At 46.1% G+C, this 20,709-nt stretch overlaps 1 protein-coding gene across 4 annotated transcripts in view; it reads left to right on the forward strand.

Moving 5' to 3' along the window:
• Window positions 1–8,140: 8,140 nt before the first annotated feature.
• Window positions 8,141–20,709, forward strand: part of LOC103179456 (Scm polycomb group protein homolog 1) — a 33,017-nt gene continuing 20,448 nt past the window's right edge. For 2 of the 4 annotated variants that reach the window (XM_042338706.1, XM_042338708.1), the window contains exons 1-4: window positions 8,489–8,571; window positions 11,464–11,675; window positions 12,691–12,763; window positions 15,530–15,607. In XM_042338706.1, coding sequence (XP_042194640.1) covers window positions 12,739–12,763; window positions 15,530–15,607 — 103 coding nt within the window. In that variant the 5' untranslated portion in view covers window positions 8,489–8,571; window positions 11,464–11,675; window positions 12,691–12,738. Of the gene's footprint in view, window positions 8,204–8,488; window positions 8,572–11,463; window positions 11,676–12,690; window positions 12,764–14,959; window positions 15,060–15,529; window positions 15,608–20,709 lie in introns of those variants that run through there. The other 2 variants (XM_042338707.1, XM_007894756.2) reach the window with 2 other exon arrangements.

A 20,709-nucleotide genomic window follows, 5' to 3' on the forward strand; every position in this document is an offset into this window, starting at 1 on the left:
TGTATCCTATTATTTTTTTCTTTGCTGTGCCAACTCCTGGCAGCAAAGCGAACAAATGTAACACCCTTTGACCCTGGGGTTTAAACAAACAATCATCCATTTAAAAACAATAAGATCATTAAAGTGACATCAAAACTGAGAACATCCAGTTATTAAAAAGGTATAAGTTGACACGTCACCTTCTTTCGATGCGCTTACAATCCTCGTATGATTATCCCGATGAACCATCCAATTATTAGTCATCGCACTGAATAGCTTTTAACTTTGAAATGTGCTGTGGATTTGAGGAGGTCGCTCCACTTAACCAGCCAATGCGTCAGCAGTTATTCTCACTCTACTGCACAGCAAGTTCTCAACAGGTTTAATCTGAAACCTGGACCAAAACCGTTCAGATAAATACTGGTGTGTGTGTCGTAAGAATTAAGGCCCCGATGGCCATTCGGCCATCAAGTCTACGTCATTACTCACACCTCAAAAGTGGAATCAGATCCTCTCATCCTGATTCCCTGCTCTGTCCCCAAACCCTTTGCAATTCCTCTTCAATGTTCACCTAATTCCCTCTTAAATGTTATTTGTTTCGAACAGAGACGTTCAGACCAATTTAGCCTTATTTTCCAGGGCGTGATTTAGCCGAGTGTATATAAAAGAATATTGACTGGGAGCGATTTTCTCTAATTTAGAAATTATTATTATTAATGCACTAATAATAATCATAATCCTTGCATTTAGTAGAGCGCCTTTCATGTCGGGAGGACATCCCCAAATCCTTTCTTTTTTTTTGCTTTTAAAAACTTTTATCGAATGAAAATATTATAATTATTATTATAATTATTATTGTTAGCACTTTAAAGGATTTACTGCAAAGTCTAGCGACAGTGTATTTTGAAGGTGAACCTGGCAATCAATTTGCAATGTCCCACAAACAGCCACGAGAAAAAATCTCACTAACTGAGCGATTATTTTGAAGCTTGGAAAATCCTGTGTAACACAGGAATAAGAGGTCAGTCTATAGTAGTATTTCGCCCACAAAATGTACAGTCAATTCGCTTTACAGTATATTCTGTGAAGCGCTTTGAGACGTCTCGAAGATGTGATAAGGTGCTATATCGACTGCAAGGTTAATTATTATAGTACCGGTCTTAAACAAATAAGATCTGTGAAAGCTCCATATATCCCATTGCTTAGGTTTTCAATTACAGTTGAACTGATGTCCTCTGTGTCACGCTTCTGCACCAGTTGGGGTTTATTTATGAGGGCAGACCGACCTAAGAGGTTACATTTTAGTAGTTCCCCCGGGCCTTAGCAACTGCTATCTTTTAAATAAGGAACACTGTCAGTAATTTCGGAGATATAAAGCCAAAAATAAGAAGCCGTGCAGCAAAGGTTCTGCCGGGTGAAGTTGTTTTATGATGTTCCGTGATACAATGTTTGGGCAAAAGCTTACGGCTGGGCCGTGTTTCAAATCTCGCTTCAAAGAAAGACTTGATTTTTTTGTATATAAGCGATCCAGCATTAACTGCCAAAGCAGTCAGAGGAAGATGGGCAGCCTAACCTAATGCAGTAAATTGTAAGGCCTCTGCATCTGTACGTGTCATTCCGCAAGGTGTTTAATATCGGCAGAGATTATACAGTAGTTGTCAGTGCTGACCTTGGCTAGAAATGCAGCATCGAATAGTAATAAATAACAATAATAGTCTTTGCATTTGATTTAGCGCCTTATCCCGTCTTCAAGACGTCTCAAAGCGCTTCACAGAATACACTGTAAAGTGAATCGACTGCACATATTGTGGGCAAAACGGGGCAGCCAATTGCGCACAGCAGCGTCCCACAAACAGTCGTGGATTGAGTGACCAAATTATTTACTTTTTTGAAGGGATGTTTATCCTCGGAAAAGTGACCCGCCGATCGACTAACAACCGGGTTCCTACTTACTGCTCGGTGAGCAGAGGCGTGTGGAGTAAAGAAACTTGCCTAACATTTCGCCCTGCCAGGCATCAAAGCCAGATCTTCTCGCTTGCGAGGCGAGTGCCCTAAACATTACGCTGCAGGATTCCACAATGCCTGTGTCACCAAAGAGCAAACGCTATACAATTAAGCTGGTTTCTGCCACATGACAATGTCTTCTGCACTTCTGATCGGTTGGGTTTTTGCAGTGTGTTTTGCGCACTGTGTAAACTGCAGACCTCGTCTCCCACAGAGTACACTTCAATATTAACTCCCCAGCCCTCTTTCTGAACAAATCACATTAATTGTTTGACTCCAGAGTTTGTTCCTGTGGGTAACATGACCTTTCAGCGCGGTAATTGAAGTCAAAAATTTGGTCTTTGTGTGCTGTCACTCACAAAATTCTTCTCAATGCTCATTAGACTCGCACGGAGAGAGAACTGGGTTGGGGAACTAGGTTAGGGAGCTGGACAGCAGCCAAATGGCTTCGACGCTGAAACTGAAGCTAGGCTTTTGGTTTACACCATGGATTTTGGCTCTACTGATTGGGAAGAGTTCTGCGATCTGACATTTGGCTTCTGAAGCCGGGAGAAAGTTTAGTTCGCAGCCAAAATGATCTCGCGTTTACCTCTGTGACATTCTTCATCGGGGCTTTAATGTGAACCTTGTCTTGTTTTTTGGCCAATTGATCAACAGTAAAGGGCAGGAGTAAAATCAAATCTGTGACAAGTCTTTGTCAAGATCGTGTCCTTTTATCAACATAAATTTCTCCATTGAAAGTAAGTTCCTCCTGATGTGAAAGGCATTATATAGGTGTAAATTGTATAGTAAGTGTTCCTCAGCCTCTGTTTAGCTTGTTATTATTTGCTACCAAATGTATAATGTAATTTATTGGTGTTTAGCTTGTTGAACTTCAACAGTTACCCCCAACTCACACCCTGGGGTCTACCATGCCTTTGGCTCTCGCCAACCTGCCCCTGACACTCTCCGGGGTTAGGTAAGCAAAGGGCGTCCATCTAGGAAGGGAGTGTGCATTCCTTTCCAGACACGGGGAAATTTCCATGCGTAGGTGGCGTACATGTGTGGAAGCCTCAGTCTGGTTTGGAGACTCTTAAGACACCCGGCTGAACAAAGAAAGAGAATAGTGGTCCAATTATTCCATGCTTCGCCAAATCATTATTTAGCTCCGGGCTAAAGGCATGAAACAACAGAGCAACATCAGAGAGGACAACAACCCAAAGTTATATAGCACCCCTCATGCAGGGTAGGGTTCCAGAGCTCATGACAGTGGCGGGGAGGTTGGAAGGGACCATAGGTGTGGTCGAAAAGGAAGATCTTCAGGTACGACCTGAAGATGGGGAAGGAAGGGGAAAGGCGGAGGGTTAGAGGAAGAGTATTGCAGAGTTTCGGGGGGAAAAATCTGTAGTTGTGAAATCCATCCGTTCTGCCTCCAATGCTTAATCCACCAAATTATTTGAAGTGACGTTTTTATTTTGAACGCGCTTCAAAATATTTTGTTTCCACTAGAATCGCTCGATCCAATTCATATTCCCGTAAACTTAAACCATTCCCCAGGGCTCTGTCCTCTGCCACTCGCTCACTCCCTCTCCAAATCAATGACCTTCTCCATTCATCAGCCAACCCTCGCCAGCTCGCCTGTTGATCATTCATTCTTCCTCGCATCAATCAGTTTTGTTTGTACGGACGCATAAACCTACGAAACAAATGCCAGCAGCGTAGATTTGCTACCAGGAATAAAAATCCTTGCATTTGATATTGCTCCTTTCACACGGGAGGGCGTCTCAAAGCGCTTCGCAGGATTACACTACACAAGTGTAGTGCCTGTGTATTTTGCAGGAGTGCACAGTGGCCAATTTGCCATCGGGTAAACGACCGATTTGTTTGTTCTCGAAAGCGACAACCAAATCAATTAGCGAAGGGCGGCCCCGGAGAGATTCAGCGGAAATTAGATCACAAAGCAATAAAAAATACATTAAAGAAATATAAATATCAGAATTTAAAAACAGCCCACAGACAGCGAGGGATACGTCACAACTTCTTACGCTGCTGTAGGGAGACATTGTGGGGTCTGAGAAAGTATCAGAAGAAGGGAAGAAATGACAAACGTATTGGGGCATCAGAGAAACACAAGCGATCCTGCAAAACGATTCAGAAGCCTCAGACCACGTGGCGCACACACTAAAGACGCCCTGAAAGTTTTTTTTGATGAATAGGTTGCAACCCGGTTTCTAACTAAACAGTGCCACCCTGTGTCCGCGATTCAGTAAGAACACCCAAATCATTGTTAAACCTGTCCCCGCTTTAGTAACGACAATCCTCGCATTTGATACAGCGCCTTATCACGTCGGGGAGACGTCTCAAAGCGCTTCACGGAATATACTGTGAAGTGGATTGACTGTATACTTCGTGGGTGAAACGCGACAACCAAACAGTCGTGGGTTGAATGACCAGGTTACTCTTAGTATTATTTTTTTAAGGGATTATTACCCCCGGAAAGCAATCTGCTAATCAACTAATACCCAGGTTCCTACTTACTGCCAGGTAAACAGAGGTGTGTGGAGTAAGGAAACTCGCCTGAGGTTTCACCCTGTTATGATATCGTGCTTCACGTAGTTTCTGTAAAGCGTTGTGTCTTGTTAAAGGTTTAATATAAACATCAGTCAACATCTCTTTGCCTACACAATAAAACAGTCACTAAACTTTAAATTGAAGTCCTGCGGAGCAGTGAGAACATCCTCCTGACAGGAAGGGCACTGTATCAAATGCAAGAATTATTATGAATAATAATAGTATCATAATAACAATATATTAATAATAATAATATAATAATATAATAATAAACTGCAATAATAATAATAGTCCGTCGTTAATGGGTTTGCAATGCCATTATTGAGTAACAAAATAACATTAACAATCCTTGTATTTGAAACGGTGCCTTTCTTGATTGGTGGACGTCCCTAAGCGCTTCACAGGATTTACCGTACGGTGTAGTGTTGTGTGTTTTGTTGGCAGGTAATCATGAGTCAGAGTTGCCGTCGGTGAAAGCTTGGGATTCGTTGCTCTCTCGAGCCCCAAAGTATCTCCCGAGGCCCAGGAATTAACTCATTAAGCACTGAGCAGGTTTGCGTGGCGTGATAAGAGGCTCGAAACGTAACGATGGATTGTCTGGCAATCTCGAGAGGTCGTACTGCATCCCAGCACAATTGCCAGCTGGTTAACCACACGTGAATAAATCCCTGAGGGCTGCCATTGTTTCAAAGTGCTTTGTGTGTCAGCCCGGCTCAGTGGCAGCCACAGCTTTCCTCTCGCCTCTGAATCACAAGGTTGTGGGTTCAAGCGTCGTCTAAGCTGACGCCCCAATGCAGCCCTGGGGGGTGATGTTAAATTGTCGGACGTGCCGTCCTTCGGCTGAGACGTTAATCCGAGGTCCCGTCTGCCTGCTCGGGCGGACGTTAAAGATCCCGCGGTGCCACTGGAAAAGACAAGGGAGCTTCGCAACCGGCTGCCATCTTTTTCTTCTGTCGAAGAAATCACCAGAGGTTGTCAGTTAACGAGGCCCCCCCCCCCCCCTCCCCCCCTCGAATCAATGGTATTGACAGCTGCTTCAGTGTCTTTTCAACGCAGCAGCACAACACAACACAGTCGTAACACTTTAACGTTGTTAAGGTTGGCTCCACCACAGGAGACGGAAAAGAGTCCAACTCTGCTACTCTTTCCGTACTCTCGCCGTTTAAAAAAAATGGCTGTCACTCCGGCCTGCAAATGCACAGTCACTCCACTCCGCCGTAAGTCCTTTCAAGTGCTTTGAGACATCTTGACAACGTTAATAAGGATTTCCGCCCACAAACTGTACAGTCAAATCACTTTATAGTATGTTCTGTGAAGGGCTCTGAGACGTCTCAACCACGGGATAAGGCTCTATTATCCAAATGAAAAGCCTATTAGCCTTATTATTATTAAGGTGCTCTACGAAAAAGCAAGGGTTACTATTCATATTATTATGACATAAATGCAAGTTTTGTTGTTCGGTTGATCTCTGCTTTTGTCGTCACATTCAAAAAAAANGACTTTGGCCGTGTGTTGGTATTACGTGTCAGTTTTTTGTGAGAGGTTTGGGGGTATAATGCCGAGCATTGCCTTAAGGACACGGTGATTAAATCCTCTTGTGTTGCCAGTCTCCTTTTCCACCCAGTGGCTCATGTCTTGAGAGCCATCCTCAGTGCGGTGGGGGAACTATAGGCCTCGGCTCATCACCATGTACGAGGGATGTTGAATGCTGAATGCTTGTAGGTTTGAAGTGCTTGGCTGAAACAGAAAGAGAGGCCAGCGAGCCCATTCAATCTCATCTGCCTCCTAACCACCGGAACGTTCTGGAGCTTTTCAGCGCTGTGAGAGGTGGCCACACATCAAAGCACTTGCACAAACAAGGATAGCCGTCCACTCCGTTTAAGCCCAATACACACACTAATCACTGATTACCTGTCAACCTATTTTGTATACAAACGTACGAATGGGCTATAACTACCTCACTGTTACCTCACACTATTCTCCAAACCAGCAATAATTTGCCAGGATTGTACAATCCTTTTGATCTTCAAACCTGTCGTGTGGAAGCTAGTTATTTCCCGTTAACATTAATTGGCTCCAGCCTATGGCAATGCCGCCAAACGTTGAAAATACAGAACATTGGCGCCGGATAGATCCGAACGGCGACTCATTTATGGTTAACAGCAAACCCGGTTGCTTTGCTCCAGTACACCGAACGAGGTTTAGTTACCCGGGAAAACTCTGGAACGCTATGCCCGAATCGTCGGGTTGATGAACTTCACGTTGGATAAGCGGTCCGGGACCCGAGCCCACCCGAAGGGCGCTGTGTAAATGCAAGATGTTGTTGTTGTTATCGTGATTAAAGGTTGGAGGGTTGGAGGCAGTTGCAGCCCCTGTGGGTGGGGGGGGGCGGCATTTAAAAGTATTGCTGAAATAAAACCGGATAGTCCTCACGTTCTGACGTAGCGTCAAATCACTTTGGGCGGAGGTTTCTGCCGAGTACGTTTGCAGAAGAAATCTTCACCCGAGTCAACGTCGCGGCAACAGTTCCCTGAAGCTTTCGGACGGTTTTAACTTTTCGACCGGTAAAGATTGCCGGCCGCCGGTGGGGGGTGGGGTGGGGGGACAACTCTTAACGAGTTTCTACTTAAATGAGGCGAATTTCAGCCAATAAAGCACCCGAGCAGACATTGAACCTGATCTATATAAATGCAAGTTGTTGGAGTTGTTGGAGTAGTTGTTGTTGTTGTAGTTGTTGTGGTTGATCTGAGGTCATTGTTATTAATAACGACGACAATAATCGGGCCACTCGATCCCCGACTGTTTGGGGTGGGGGGGGCACCGCCGTGCGCGATTGGCTGCCGGGTTTCACCCGTAAACCGCGCAGTCAATTCACTTTACGGTGTACTCTCGTGAGGCCCTTTGGGACGTCTAGAAGACGTGATATAAGGCGCTGTATTAAACTCGAGGATTATTACTATTGTTATTATTATTATTATTATAACCTTAAGGCAGGGATCGGTGCCGAATTCGGTTCAAGGGAGTGCGACAAAAGGAAGCTATCGGAAACAGATAATAATAATAATAATAATAATAATCCTTCCGTTTGATTTAAGCCGTTCTTTGCCGCGTCTTTGAGACGTCTCACCTCAGATCAGATCAACGTGGTCGCGGGGGTGAAAGCAATGGTTGCGCCTTTACGGCTGATTCATACCCGCGCGCGAGAGAGAGAGAAAGAGAGGGAGAGAGAGTGAGAGTGAAAGTGATGAGAGGGAGAGAAAATGATGTCAGGATGAGTTGGTTGTTTGACCTCCTCAGGAATACAGCCTCAGCAGAACCGAATAATCTATACCTACATAAGAAAACCTCCAAATGGGGGGGGAGAGGGGAGAGGGGGAGGAGAGGGGAGAGGGGGAGGAGAGAGGAGAGGGGGAGGAGAGGGGGAGGAGAGAGGGGAGAGACATCCCACAGTGGCAGCCAGTCCATGTTTGCAAGGATCCAGCTGCAAAATTGGAGCCTTTTGCTCTTTGCTCAGTCTCTTGCAAAATAAAGGAGGGAGAGGGAGGGAAGGAGAGAGAGAGGGAGAGGGAGGGAGAGAGAGAGAGAGAGAGGGGGAGGGAGGGAGGGAGGGAGGGAGGGAGAGAGAAAAAGAGAGAGAGAAGGAGAGGGGGACGATTTCTTGCTTTGATCGGTAGGGGTCGTGCAGTGTCAGCATTTGCACTTTTTAAGAATCGCCTCGGAATGGGGTCTCTCTCTCTCTCTCTCTCTCTCTTTTTTCTCTCTCTCTCTCTCTCTCACTCTCCTCTCCTTTTTACTGCGCAGTCCACAAACATGGCGGAGACTGATTGAAATCTAAGGCTCTTTAAAAGGAGAGGGGAAAGGGGAGAGGAGAGGGCACAGAGACAGACACACAGACACAGAGAGAGACAGAGAGAGAGAGAGAGAGAAAAGAAAAAAAAAAGAGAGAGAGAGACAAGAGTGTGCAGGAAAGAAAGAAAGAGAGAGAGAGAGAGAGAGAACACACATCAGGACAACACAACCCCCATTCCCCAACGGAAAGTAAGTATTTAATTGGCAAAACCCAGACCAGGGCCCCCCCCCCCTCACCCCCCCCCCCCTCCCTGTGCACAGTGGGGGGAGAGGGAGAGAGAGAGAGAGAGAAGGAGAGAGAGAGAGAGGAGAGAGAGAGAGAGACGCTGCGCTCCGAAGGTCGCAACAACCGCGTTGGGATACATTGTATCCTTTTCTTTTGGTATCCGCTTTGTATCCGACGCGATGCGCGGAGTGTCGAACCCAAACAGTGGCCCGCGGGCCGGTCCCCGCACAGCGTAACTGCATTCTCTCTCTCTCTCTCTCTCCCCCTCTCCTTCCGTCTTCCCTTCTCTCTCTCTCTCTCTCTCCCCACATAACGTAACTGCATGCTCTCTCCTTCCTTCCTTCCTTCCCCCTCTCTCTCCTTCCTTCTCTCTCCTTCCTTCCCTCTCTCTATCTCTCCTTCCTTCCCTCTCTCTCCTTCCTTCCCTCTCTCTATCTCTCCTTCCTTCTCTCTCTCCCCCTCTCTCTCTCCTTCCTTCCTTCCCTCTCTCTCCCCCCCTCTCTCCTTCCTTCCTTCCTTCCCCCTTTCTCTCTCTCTCCCCCTCTCCTTCCTTCCCCTTCTCTCTCTCTCCTCTCTCTCCTTCCTTCCTTCCCTCTCTCTCTCTCCCCCTCTCTCCTTCCTTCCTTCCCTCTCTCTCCCCCTCTCTCCTTCCTTCCTTCCCCCCCTCTCTCTCTCTCTCTCCCCCTCTCCTTCCTTCCCCCTCTCTCTCTCTCCCCTTCTCTCCTTCCTTCCTTCCCCCTCTCTCCCCTTCCTCCTCCTTTCCTCCTCCAGTAGCCCCTGTGCTGCTGAAATCATTAGCTGTGTTGAGTGTACATTTGCATTGTGTGTGTATATATATATATGTGTGTGTGTGTTTCTCTCTCTCTCTCTCTCTCTCTCTGGGTGTGTGTGTGTGTGTGTCTGTCTGTGTGTGTTGTGTGTGTCTGTTCTGTGTGTGTGTGTGTTGTGTCTGTGTGTTTGTGTCTCTCTCTCTCTCTTTCCAGGGCCCTTGTGGGTCTCAGTGGATGAAATGAACATCAGCCGTCAATCACTGCACATTTGCCTGTGCCATGCGATCAGGGAGAGAGGGGGGGGGGGGGGGGGGGGTGGAGAGGGGAGAGAGAGTGGGGGTGGGGGGGGAGAAGGAGAGAGAGAGAGAGGGGAAATTGTGTGTGTTTTGTTTGTGCACATTGTGTGTGTGTATCTCACTCACTCTCTCTCACACACACACACACACACACAGAGCCCCAATGCAAGTGTTGGTTGCGATGACACAAGTGCGTCCAGAAGCACAGCTTCAGCGGATTTGCGCGTCTGTCTCTTTGGCTTTTTTTTTTAAAATTTGGGGTTTTGCAAGAACATAAATATGTGCAAAATGCACGTCGAGTGGTGTGTGTCAAAAAAAAAGCAGATGAGAGAGAGAGAGAGAGAGAGAGAGGAGAGAGGAGAGAGAGAGAGAGATGCAGAGTGTGTTTACTGTAGCAGAGGGAGGGCTTGAGTGGAAAGCTGATTTTAGTGATTGCTGATTTTTTTGCGTGAAATTGGCCTTTGCAAACCCCCAGGGGGGGCTGGGGCTGGATGCTGGTTGTAATGGTGCAAAATCGGGACAAAGGTTCCAAGATTCCCGTTTGCGGTGCAAATCCTGGGATCACACACTGCCGGTGGGGACCTCTTGGTAGTGCAGCCCCAGTCATTTGTTTACACCCAAAAGCACTGCTGGACATGGCATCATCCCAGAGCTCACCTGCCTTCCTTCAGCAGCTCTGGTTCACTCCCTGCTTTCAAACCTTCCGCTTATGGGGTGGGTGGTGGGGGGGGGGTGGGCAAAGGGACTTAATAATAATAATAATCCTTGCATTTGATATAGCGCTTTTCACGTCGGGAGGACGTCCCAAAGCGCTTCGCAGAACACACTGTAAAGTGAATTGACTGTATGTTTGTGGGCGAACGCGGCAGCCAATTGCGCACAGCAATGTCCCACAAACAGTCGTGGGATTGAAAATGACCAATTTATTATTGTTTTTGGTTTTGGAGGGATTATTATTAGGCTCTGTGTGGAGTAAGGAAACTTGCCCGAGGTTTCGCCCTCTGCCTGGAATTGAACCCAGGTCTCTCACTTGCAAAGCGAGTGCTCTAACCACTGAGCTACAGGACTTGGGATGGAATGGAATTGCAGCAACTTATTTGTAATAATATTAATACCAATAATACTAATTCTTGTGGTTGATCTAGCGCCTTATCGCGTCGTCGAGACGTCTCAAAGGATGTACCGTCAAGCGCATTGATTCTTAATTTTTTAATATGGGATCAGTTGGGACCGTACATTTCACGTGGCGTACGCAAAGTACGAGTCGTGTGAAAACAAATCCAGAGTCGGGTACGTGTTGTGTATAAATACGTACCCGAATGAAGTCGAGGTGTTGACCGCCTGGTGACTTTAAGTGGCAGTGACAAGTTAAACCAGGGTTGAGTTATGAGGAGTTTTACTGTAGTTAGTTTCAGAGGAGCAGAGCTGGCTGTTCCCCCCCCCCCCCCCCTCCCCCCTCGCTCTTTAATGACGAGTTGTATGTTGGTGGTGGGTGGGGGGGGGGCACAAGGAGGGAGAGCGATGAAAACATGCAACTACTTTGCAGAGTAACATATTACAATGTGTTAAAATTGTACACTGTAGAAATGTATGTTGCCCCCCCCCCCCATTACCACAGTCTCTACACTTTGCAGTATCTCCTGTGAAGCGCTTTTAACTGAGACGTCTCAAGGACGTGATCAGGCGCTACATCGAATGCAAGGTCATTATTATTTTTATTATTACACTTTCCTTGACTAAATCTTTTAAAACGTCTGTGTGTTTTTTTTCTTCCTCTCTTTATTTCCAGATCTGTGCCTTTCCAGCTCCTGGAACTTCCGTGACCACAGAAAGGGGTCCACCGGTGGGCTCCTGGGTTGGAACGTTAGCCGGGATGGCTGTTGTGCCGATGGGAATGGGAGCTCTCCGTTTTTAACACCGGGCGGAGGAACACCGAACACTGGGTGTATGCAGCCTGTCACCAACACCCACGCACTCGGCCTTCCCAACATCCTTTCATAGGTACAGTGTGTGTGTGTGAACGCTGTGTTAAACTGCCAATGCAGAACCTGGGAGGACATACACCGAAGACTTATTATTATAATCATTGGTGCAACTGGGACTACTAATAAGGCTACGCAGAAATTGGCTCAGCGAGCTACCAAATTATCCACCTCCTGCAGAAAATAGTTATTTCGGGAAGCTCAAATGTACGGCTAATAATAATCCTCGCATTTGATACAGCAACTCATCACGCCGTCGAGACGTCTCAAAGCGCTTCACAGAATACACTGTCGTTGACTGCAGATTTTGTGGGCGAAACGCGGCAGCCAATTGCGCACAGCGGCGTCCCCGCAAACACTCGCGGATTGAGTGGCCGAATCTTTTTTTTTTTGTCGAGAAAAGTCAAATCGGTTCAAGAGTAACGTGGCGGTGCTGTTGGCTTGGCTGACCCATCACCGAAAAACACTTAGAAAACTGTCGCGACGGAGTGATCCAAACTGCAACAACAATAATAATAATAATTATAATAATCCTTGCGTTGGATATAGTGACTTAGTAAACGTCTCAAAGCAAACGTCTCTAATACCCTTCCTCTGAACCACTTGTCATTCTTTCTTCAATGCCCCACCCCGGTACAATTCTGCTCTTGTTGGACGGTTCCCTTTGATGTGCCCTATTCTTAACAACAACAACAATAACAACAACTCGCATCGATATAGCGAGGGTAGTGTCCCATTATGTGGGGATGCCTTTTCTTTCAAAAAAGCATTCGTATTATTTCATTTGGAGGTTCTTTACAACGACCAACGTAAAGTGCCTCCAAACAATATAATGCAAATGCTTCTTTTTTAAAAAAATACTTCCCCACATTCCCAGGGCGGGTCTGTTTCACTTTCATTCGAGCTGCAGAACATTGTGTGGCCTCCGGGCACATAAACACCCAACTGTCGGAACCTGTTAACTTTGCGTTTGTAGTTTGTCTTGCAAACCTGTGGTATATTTTCTTCCTTTCTTTTTTTTTTTGCTTTTGCAGGATTCAAACTGCGTTCGATTTAGAGCAGACTGTCGGAGGCCGTCTAAAATGAGGAGACCGGGGCCACAGAAAGGTGAGAGCTTTAATTGCTTGGTCAAAGGCATGAAAGTTTCTTTCATCAACTGGTTTATTGATCGATTGATTGATTAATTGATTTGCAGTACTCTGTTTGATTAAAAACTAGCGACACAGCATGATGGGAGGAATCCGTTTCATAGTACAAGGTGTCCACAAAGTCCTGTTACCCGCCTGTTACAAAACAGCGATACAAGACTACGGAGGAGCTGAAACGAGCTGACAGAGAAGCATTTGGCCTCCTCGCTCCATCCACGTTACGGGAAGCATGGTGATGGATCATTACCTGCCATGAAAATGAGGGCGCTCACACACACACCATCCTCTGGACGTCTAAGTACAGTTAAACACTTGTACTAAATACAATGAAGAACTTCCAAATACAATTATTATCATTCTTCCCCATGTATCAGTTGTTGGTCAGTGCATTGTCGGAAAAAAAACCTGGGGCAACAGGACTTTGTGGACACTCTGCAGACTGGACTAGGGTTCGGTGAAAGGATGGTTGTGATATGGATGTTTCTCGAGATCTTTTGAAATCGATCGATGGATCCGACTGAGAGATGCTTGGGAAAGAGAAATATGTAAAGGGTATGGTGTGAAGGCAGGGGTGTGGGATTAAGGGAAGTGTTGGTGTGATATTCCCTGGGATGGTTTATGTTTGTGCAGTTTCAATGGGTCAAATGAGCTGCTCTACCTAAGGCTATGTACCTAGTGGGTCTTTGCTGAGTTTGTTGTTAAATTTGATACAGATTTCCCCTTCTCTTTGGCCATGGTACAAGGTGCATCTTACGCTACGTGATAATGTGTGTTGAGGAAGTTGGATAATTCCGTATATTCTCAAAGCGCTGCTTGTTTAAGGGTGGTTCAGGCGGGTCAGGAAACAATGTGAGTTAGTGGGGTAAGGTGGTATTTCGTCGTTGGGGGGTGTTTGTGAATAAGGTGGCACTTTTCTGATTGACTAGCTACAGGCTGCTTATTGTCGGGATGTGTAAGACACAGTGGCTGATTCCAGCCCCGAAACAGGACCTACAGAGTCTGACGGTCGACTGTTTCAGTGCTGGCATTGAATGGCATCATTTAACATTTCTGTGGAGTCCTGTGATGTAAGTCCTGGTTAGAGCACTCGCCTCGCAAGCGAGAGGACCTCTGTTTCGATTGCCGGGCCGGGCGAAACGTTAGGCAAGTTTCCTTACTCCGCACCCCTCTGTTTAGCCTGGGCCAGTCGGTAGTGCTCTCGCCCCTGAGTCAGAAGATTGTGGGGTCAAGCCCCCATGTTGGGACTTTAAACTCACACGAACTCTACAATACATTGCTGGGGGTGGTGTGGGGGGAGCAAGGAATTGTCGGGTGTGTCGTCCATTGGACGAGACGTTAAACCTTCCTCCTATAAACATCTACCTTGACGTGTCATGTAAAACTCATCTGTTTCTAACCAACAAGCATGAGCAGGTGTGCTTGTCAAAAGACTTTTTTTCCTCCAGTGAAATTTTTTTTTATTTTTTTTTTTTTGGTCAGCTGAACGTCTGACACACTCGCAAACCCATCACCGTTGCTTAAGAGCATCCAAAGCAAGCGAGAATTCCCTGCCTCCCACCTACACTTGGGAATTCCAGAGATAGATTGTTGGAATGGAATGCGCTCTCTCTCTCTCTCTCTCTCTCTCCCTGGAGAGACCCATCCGGTTTACCTAACTCCGGAAAGGAGCGCACACAATCCGGGTCGCAGGCAGGTTTAGTCTGATTGCCAAAGATGGGCTGGCTGTTTTGGTTTACTTCTGTACCTCTTACCCTCTTTTTTCCCCCCCTCCCCACCACCCCAGGGTCCACCTCGTCACGTTAGTAATGAAAGTAGGAAGGATCTGGAGGAAGCCATTCAGCCCTTTCGAGCCTTGTTCCACCAGTTGATTAGCTCACGATAGATGATGTTTTAATCTACCTTCGCTACGTTTAATCTCAAGCAATTAGGTGATGCAATTGGGCATTGTAAGTGCCCCACCCCATTCCTCTCCATCCTAAACCCTCAACCAGTCCTCCCCCCCCCACCCCGCGACAGTCTGCTCAGGGTAAATGCCAGGCAAGACTGGGCTTTGAATTTAACTCTAATCGAGAGTCCAGTGCCCTAGAATGGTAGTAATGGGCCACCTCTGACCAGAATCCTTCATTGAAATGTTTTATGCTATTGTTTTCTGCAGTGTGCGATGTCCCATCAGAGTCTGAAATATGAGCACATCTGTCAACAGGAATATTAACACAATGCCACCTTCTGTATGAGACATTCTCTTGAATTTAAAGGTATAAATGGCAATCATTCTTTATAATGTGTGTATCGCAGAGCAACAAATTGGATGGATATGTAGTGACACGATTCAGGGAAAGTAACCAGGGCTTGTGTGTGTGTGTGTGTGTGTATTTTGTTACGTAATTTTTCAACTTGCAAGCTCAATGTTTGAGGAATGTGTCCAAAATCCAATTCCATTTCTCACACCAAAGAGTGACCAGAGCTCTACCTCCCTATGGATCGGGGGAGGTAACCAAAACAGCGTTCAAAGCCTCTGAGCAATTATTGGAATAATGAGCAATGGAAGAGTGGTGTTCGGAATCCGTTTGGGTCACATTCCCCGTGATCACAGCACGATGACTAAAGGCACGGTCAAAGAGGAAGGTCGTAAGACAGGGAGAAGAGGGGTCGGGGGGATGGGGGGAGGAGGTGACCAGACATGTCCCGAGACCTGTTAACCAATTCTCTTGTCCTTTTGCTCTAGCCATAGAGTGGAGAGACGGCAGAAGACACAAGTATGCTCGGAGCGGCCGCCCGTCAAACACTCCGTCTCCGTACCAAGGTAAATGGGGCCGTTGTTCTTCACTGGGTTGGGAATCGAGTGATGGAGCCCACCAACCAGTTTGCTGTCGGGGCAAAGCCAAGAGTTGAGTTGACCTCCGGAAACTCGCCCAGGCACAACCTCTTCAACAACTTACATTTATATAGCTCCCCTCAGGCAAGGAAGTGGGAGAATGACTGAAGGCAAGGTCTAAGAGGAAAGTCTTGAGATGGGTCTTGAAGGAGGCAAGGGAGGGAGTGAGGTGGAAGGGCTCCTGGACGGAGTTCCAGAGGGTGGGGGAGGAAAGGCTGAAGGCCTGACCGCTGATGGTGGAGCAGGTAGGCCGAGCGGGGGATAAATTAAAAAAAAAAATTTGAGTCTCGGTCCATCCCAATTGCATAAGAAAGACCAACCTGTAGCATTGTTTTGGTTGAGTGGCCATTATATTGTTTAGCAGCAGCGTAGGATGAAGTGATATACATCAGGTATAAAACTTAATTTTAAACGGAGAGAGAGGAAAAAAAAACACAGGCATAATGGCGGCTGATTGAATAGTTCCCTCGAGGGCCAGTATTTTATCAGAAGCAAAGTGTTTCGTTGGGAATCAGACAGGAGAGAGAGCAGAGCGGAACAAAGACAATCATTGATTACCATGTAGCTGTGGTTTGCGGACCATGGGAGCAATCTTTTACATCATTCCCTGGACCCTCTCTCCGCAACCCCCCCCAACCCATCCCCACCCCCCATGGCCCCGCCATCTCCAACCCAAACTGAAGATAACATTCACTCAGAAGGGGCTGTTTTCAAATGGAATAACATGGTCTCTCCACTGCTTGGCTCAATTGGAACACAGTCCATTTCCATGCCTATGGTTGTTTGTATTCTGCCAGGTTACCCTCCCTGCCCGCTGTTTGAACTTGCTTCAAATGGATTTCCTGAGTCTGCAGAGACTGTGTGCTTGCCTCCTTCGAGGTTGATCTCAAGACATGCCTCTTTGGTCATCCATTGGAAAGGTCATGGGCAAAGAGCAGGAAATTAATAATAACGATCCTTGCATTTGATATAGCAGCGTATCAGGTCGTTGAGATGCCTCAAAGCGCTTCACTGGATACACTGTAAAATTTAGTGACCGTGTATTTTGTGGGCCAAGCGAATTTGGTAGCGTACTTGGAGGAGTGAACCCCAGTGTAGGAGCATTGGGACAAATCCTGTTCCGTCATTTCGACGAGTCTTGCAATTTGAGTCCAGTGGTTAAGATGGGAACGGAGCATATTTGTAGAGAACCAGATGTGTTGGACTTGAGAAATGTTTAAACTACATCTGTTCCAACAGAAATACAGTAACACAGCACGATTCACTTTTGTACAGCGCCTTTCGTGTGGGAATGACGTCTCTCAGCACTTGTTAAAAAGATACAGAATTGATTTGAAGGCTGGCGTTAACGTGAATGTCTCTTCCTTTTCCTTTGTCCAACACGAGACCCAGGGTTTGGGTTAGGATATAAATAAGGCTTGGTTGTATTGCTAGGCTAGTAGCGCAACTGTTTACAAGACTGGAGCTTCCTCCGTTAATAATGAGCTTGACACTCGACTACAAATGACCATTTAACACCCAAGGTTACGGTCTCGGCGTAATATCAGAGAGAGCCCCTGATAGTTCTTATTTTGCACTCGCAATCCGGCCTTAATGTGCAGTGGCGTTTTCAAGAGCTCAGCACAATTGTGCTATTGATCTGAAGACAAAATTCTCCTACACTGATGTGCTTTTCTGTATTTTTTTAAAAAAAATCCTTCTGTGTTAGCCACTTGCCCTCTTCCCAAATTTTCGGTACTTTATTTCAGAATTAGCGTTCGCCTTTAAATACATATATATTATATATATACTTGTATCACAGTTGCTGGATTTTACAATAATTCCTGTAAAATGCTTCGAGATGTCCTCTTGATGTGAAAGGAGCGATATCAATCCCGAGAAGTATTATTATAATAATAGCTCAGGTGATCCTATTACAGGTTTCGCTTTTCTTGCCTAGCTTTCCATTATTTTTTGATTTTCTTTTCACTGCCGACGTGAACTAAAGTTGACCGGGGACTGTGCTGTTTCCATCCACTCTCTAAACCCATCATCCCTCCTTTTCAATCTGCCAGCACGCTCCTCTGTATCAGATTAATGCATTCACGATGCCCCAGGTGTTGGGGTTGACCCTTTCCCCATTTGATATCCTGCCTCTTATGTGGGGTCTTCTCTCCCCACATCAATGGGGGTTCCTGAGAGGCTGGTGGGTGGGGACAGACAGGTCAACAATAACTTACATTTATATAGCGCCTCTCAAGCAGGGTAGCATCCTTGAGCACTTAGCCCTCAAAATAAGTAATAATAATTTGGTTACTCAATCCCCGGTTGTTTTGTGGGACGTTGCTGTGTGCAATTGGCTGCTATGTTTCTCCCACAAAATATACAATCAATTCACTTTACAGTATATTCCGTGAAGTGCTTTGAGATGCCTGAACGACTTGATAAGGAGCTGTATCAAATGCAAGAATTATTATTACTGGGGGTGGGGGGGTGGGGAGAGAGAAAAACCTCATGCGGTTCAGACCAAGAGACGCACATCTGCCAGCAGCTCATCCTGTAACAGAAAGGTGAAGAGTGAGTTTTTAAAAGTAAATGGCAAACTGCATTCAAAGTCGCTTTTCGAACCACTCGCAAAACCGCATTGCAATAATCTGTACCTCCGATTCTGTATCACTGCTCGGAAACTGAACTTCCTCGAAACCTCTCTCTCCTCTCTCTCTCTCTCACACATACCCTTCCTCCTCGTTTCCCCCGTGAAGGGTACTATATAGGGGCATGTTGTTGTTGTTGCTGCTGCTGCTGCGTGGCAAATGTATTTTATTCCGCCCCAAAGGATCAAAATAGACATCTGACGCTTTTAGGATTTGGTATGAAAGAACCAGCCAAATACTATCCTCCCCCCCCCCACCCCCCCCCCACCCCCAAGTAGTGCTACCATTCTGAAATGAAAGAACATCAATTGGCCTGTGTTAATTGTTGGCAATAATGACTGATTGATTGCCTGGAAAATTGTTTTTTTTTAATCTTGCAATCTGAAAGGAGAACTTCCATTAAGAGTAGGATCAACTACTCTTTTTTTTTAACATTGGCAACGAACATGACTTGGTGATTACAGTCGGATACAAGAATCCAATTGTTCAAAGGCAGCATTGCATTGAACCCTGGAGAGGTGGGGAGCTTGGCCAGGATTTGGCCTGTGTTTGCTCCACTCTGATCCCAATATCTTATTCAGCGTAAGGTTTAGCATTTACACCACTGTAATACCAGGCAGAGAGGCTCACAGTAGGGTCATTAATAATAATGATCCTTGCATTTGATACAGTGCCTTATCACGTCTTCGAGACGTCTCACAGCGCTTCACAGAATACAGGGTAAAGTGTAGTGGCTGTGTGTTTTCTGGGCGAAACGCAGCAGCCAATTGCGCACAGCAGTGTCCCACAAACAGTTGTGGATTGAGTGAACAATCTATTGTTTTTTTTAAGGAATTATCCCCCCCAGGAAAAGCGATCCGCCTATCGACTAACAACCAGGTTCCTGCTCACCGCTAGGTAAACAGCGGTGTATGGAGTAAGGAACCTTGGCCAATTTTTCGCCCTGCCTGGGAATCAAACCCAGGTCCTCGCTTGGAAGACGAGCACTCTGACCATTGAGCTACAGAACTCCACAAGGAGCTACGGGTTGTATTGAAACTAATGTTTGCTCTTGACAGTTAGTTGCCAGTGTCCCGGGGGGTAGGAGTGGAGAGAGGGTTAAGAGAGTAATAATAATCCCACGCATTCGATATAGTGCCTTTGAGACATCTCAAAGCACTTCACAAAATATACTGTAAAGTGAATTGACAGTATATTTTGTGGGTGAAAGCAGCAGCCGATTGCGCTCAGCAGCGTCCCATAAAACAGGAGTCAGTGACCAAATTATTGTTATTTTTTTTTTGAAGGGTTTATCAGGATAGATGATGACTTAAATTTACGTAGCATCGTTCGCACAATGGGTAGCATCTCAAAAAGCTTGCCAGCCAGTGCAAGCTGCCTTAAATGTAACACTATTATTCCGGACGGAAATGAAAGAGGCTGTTGGAAGGAGCGTATTGTTATTTACGGTGCACCTTAAAAGCCTGGGTCTCGCTGCAGAAGAGAAATACTTGTACACCGCTGGAACTTTTGAACCGTTCTGTCTCGTTGCTCCGAGGGAGCTGGTATCCTTGAGAGGAAACCTTGCGTCTGGCTGGCCTGTGTAATTACCTTGCTGGCTTTCTGGCCAGACATCTGAAAGATCAGATCGACATCCACATTTATCAGAATGTGATTTATGTTTTTGAGGGAGGGAGGGAGGGGAGTGGGAAGAAACAGGCACACCTTGAAAACATAAATCTCCAGTTTGGAGTGGAGGTATTTCCTACGTATGGCTTTTCACAGTTTAAGGAGGCAAATGGCAATGTGTGGGCTACTCTGCATGACCTGTGGAATCCTGTAGACTATCGGTTAGAGCCCTCGCCTCGCAGGCGAGAGGACCCGGGTTCGCTTTCCAACGCGAAACCTTAAGCAAGTTACTCCACACCCCTCCGTTGACCTAGCAGTATGCAGCAACATGGTTGTTAGTCGATTGGTAGATTGCTTTTCTGGGGGTAATAATCCCTTCCAAAAAAAAAAAGAGAAAATTTGTTCACTTAATCCACGACTGTTTGTGGGACGCTGCTGTGCCCAATTGGTTGCCACATTTCGCCCACAAAATATACAGTTAATTCACTTTCCAGTATATTCTGTGATGCAGTTTGAGACGTCTCGATGACCTGATAAGGCGATATATCAAATACAAGGATTATTATTATTAACCGGGGAACTGAGTGTTCTATAAAGTGAGGTTCGTGCTTCTTAAGCACTGAGTAGAAGGTGGTGATGAGCTATATGACTCTTAGCTGTTGTCCTGCCTCGCCTATTAGACATCTTTCCCAGGTGAGATGGATTTGCCTGCCCGCTTATTGCATTTCTCTCGATTGCACTATAGCCACTCGAAAGCGAGAATAGATGTATTGAAAGTCGTGCTGCGTT

The sequence above is a fragment of the Callorhinchus milii genome, unplaced genomic scaffold (genome assembly GCF_018977255.1).
Source record: "Callorhinchus milii isolate IMCB2004 unplaced genomic scaffold, IMCB_Cmil_1.0 Scaffold10, whole genome shotgun sequence".
NCBI lineage: Eukaryota > Metazoa > Chordata > Chondrichthyes > Chimaeriformes > Callorhinchidae > Callorhinchus > Callorhinchus milii.